Below are 2503 nucleotides of genomic sequence, written 5' to 3' on the forward strand. Positions count from 1 at the left end.
CTGTCTTTGTATCTTATTAATGTCTGCAATTATATATAAAACAACAAAGTGTATACATGAATAGCGAGTTCCTTAACCTCTGGCAAATTCGTTGCGAATTGCTAACAATGTACCTATTGTACTACAAAACAAAATCTTTGCCTTGCACATTCATTTATATGAGTAATAACTCCATTCGTTATTATTGTTGTTGTTTTATTTGTTTAAATATCCGATTTTTAATTTTTATTAAATGAATGTCGACTTCATTTTAATGTGTGTGTGTGTATGTATGGGTGTGTTTTTGTGTATGCGTGTAATTCTTAATGTCACGTCGTCTCTGTCGTCCTCTCCTGCATTGTCAACGCATCAAATTTCATTTGATTGCTACATAAAATTTTATAAATTTTATAACTTATGCTACAACTTAAAAACTATAAATTAATAAAAAAAAAGACAATACTCCCGCATGTCGGCGGTATATCTAAAGATCAGACTGAACAAGAAATAATGGGAACAATCTGCTTGGATTTCTTCATATCAACGTCTTGAGAACCTGCTTACAACTTCATAACATCCCACTCGTCATCCATGTAATGGAGAATGGGCTTGTCGTGTACCTTCTCGCCAAATACTTCTTTCAGTATTTGGACGACTTTCTCCTGTATGCACGACACTTGATTACGGGGACAGTAGTCGTCTTCGGCCGAACAGGCCATTGTTATTAGGACAGGGGTATGCGGCAATTGGGTAAGGAACTTTTTGAATTGGCCATAGTAGGTCTCCAATTCGGATTCTGTGCTAATGTGATGAGGCAAACCATTGGTGTCGGTGGTGCTGCCGGAATCGAATATCAGCAGCCAGTCTATTTCATCATCAGCATAACACTTCTGTAGTGACTCGGCAAGGGCTACAATTTTGTCGAACACCTCTTTGCTTATGACATCTGTGTCCGGCTTCTCTATGCCCTCAAAGGAGCGCTTTTCCTCCAAATACTCAAACACTCCTTTAAGGGCCTCCAACTGAAGTTTTCGCTTCTCGGTGGTGCCAACTGCTGTCGACTCGGTGGCACTTTCAAAATGGAATATCTGGCTCAACTGTTCGTAGCAATTGGCATCCTTGTATATTTCCAAAAAGGGATTTGAAGTACTGAAGAAATCCAAATCAATGTCAAGTATGTAGTTTGCGGCATCCTCAGGAGCTAATAACTGCTTGGGATCGGGCACTTTGTCAGTGTCGTTGTTGATGACATGCAACTCCATGTCTCGGGGCTGCTCCAGCTCCGCAGTCTGGCAATAATTACCCTCCGATATGAAATAATCCAAACAACAGTCCACACTTATTTTGTCCTCCTTGTGACCTACTTTAAAATTATATTTGCCTTCGGGCATTTGATGGCACCAAGAGTTCTTGACCCAAATAACCCGGTTAAAGTGACCGGCAAAACAAGCGGGCATGATCCAATTCTCTATGGACAACTCGGCCAACATGGTTTCCTTGTCGTAGGCAGAGCTGGCGGGAATTTCTCGAGAAATTACCATATCAGGGTGGGAATCAAAATGCAGCAGTGTATTGTTCTCCAAAGGCAAATGTCTGGTGGCCAGACAACGATATATGAATTCCAACACATCGTTGTGGTAGTCCACTATGAAAATCGGTATACGCTTGAAACGCCTCAGTCCCACGGTGGAGGTTACCAAAGCGTCCTGCTGTGATTCGTCTGCTGTTGTCGACATTTTGTTTTCCGAGTCCTTTTCATCGCTTGATTTCTTGCGTTTTCTCAAAGGTTCCTCCGAACTTTCTGGCTCCTCATTAAAACTTTCACTTTTTGTGTTGTTCGCTTCAGTCTTTGAAACACTCGACGATGAAGACTCTCCCCCGGCATTGTCCAATTGCTCCAACGACGAATCCATATTACTTTGACCCACTTTCAGGCGATGTTATTCAAGATATTATACGATTCCTTGCAAATCGGTGTATATTCACGATTGTTTTCAATTACTTGCGCGCTATTTTACTTATTAAAGCGCCAGACAATGAACGACGTACGTATATTTGCCAAAAAAAAAATGAAAAACACACACAATAAGAGTCAAAAAAAAATCAGGTAAACGAACTCGACTTTTGGTGTAATCGACTTTTTGTGTAAAAAAGTCGAATGTCGAAGTCGATTTATTGTGGATAGAAAAATCGAATAGTTGACTATTCAATTAGTTTCCAATAAATCAATAATTGTTCGATAGAATGTCTTTAACTGAATTCTGAACAATGTGTTGTATTAAAGCCATCGGTATCCGTGCAGAAAATATAATTTAGATCGCAAAAAATGTGTGTGTACATACCCATGGGTAACCGTCATTAGCACAACAACAAAGATCTATCCCCAAAGAAACTACCGTGATAAATGCGGTAAATGGAAATGTCAAAGCTTTAGAAATAAATGTTGTTTTACAATTTGTCTTTTATTTTCATCATTACAACACTATTTTGTAGCTTATGTGTGGAATAAAGTATCGAATAAAAC

General features: G+C 39.2%; 1 protein-coding gene across 1 annotated transcript; it reads right to left on the minus strand.

Moving 5' to 3' along the window:
• Window positions 1–210: 210 nt before the first annotated feature.
• On the minus strand, window positions 211–2086 carry LOC106087790 (UPF0489 protein C5orf22 homolog). Its single transcript, XM_013252958.2, has one exon. It carries the CDS (start codon window positions 1890–1892, stop codon window positions 540–542), a length of 1353 nt encoding a protein of 450 aa, XP_013108412.2. The 5' UTR covers window positions 1893–2086; the 3' UTR covers window positions 211–539.
• Between the last annotated feature and the right edge of the window lie 417 nt (window positions 2087–2503).

The sequence above is a fragment of the Stomoxys calcitrans genome, chromosome 1, assembly GCF_963082655.1.
Source record: "Stomoxys calcitrans chromosome 1, idStoCalc2.1, whole genome shotgun sequence".
Lineage (NCBI taxonomy): Eukaryota > Metazoa > Arthropoda > Insecta > Diptera > Muscidae > Stomoxys > Stomoxys calcitrans.

Coding starts and splice junctions, on each gene's coding strand:
- LOC106087790 (XM_013252958.2), bottom strand. CDS start 1,892: ATGGATTCGTCGTTGGAGCAATTGGACAATGCCGGGGGAGAGTCTTCA.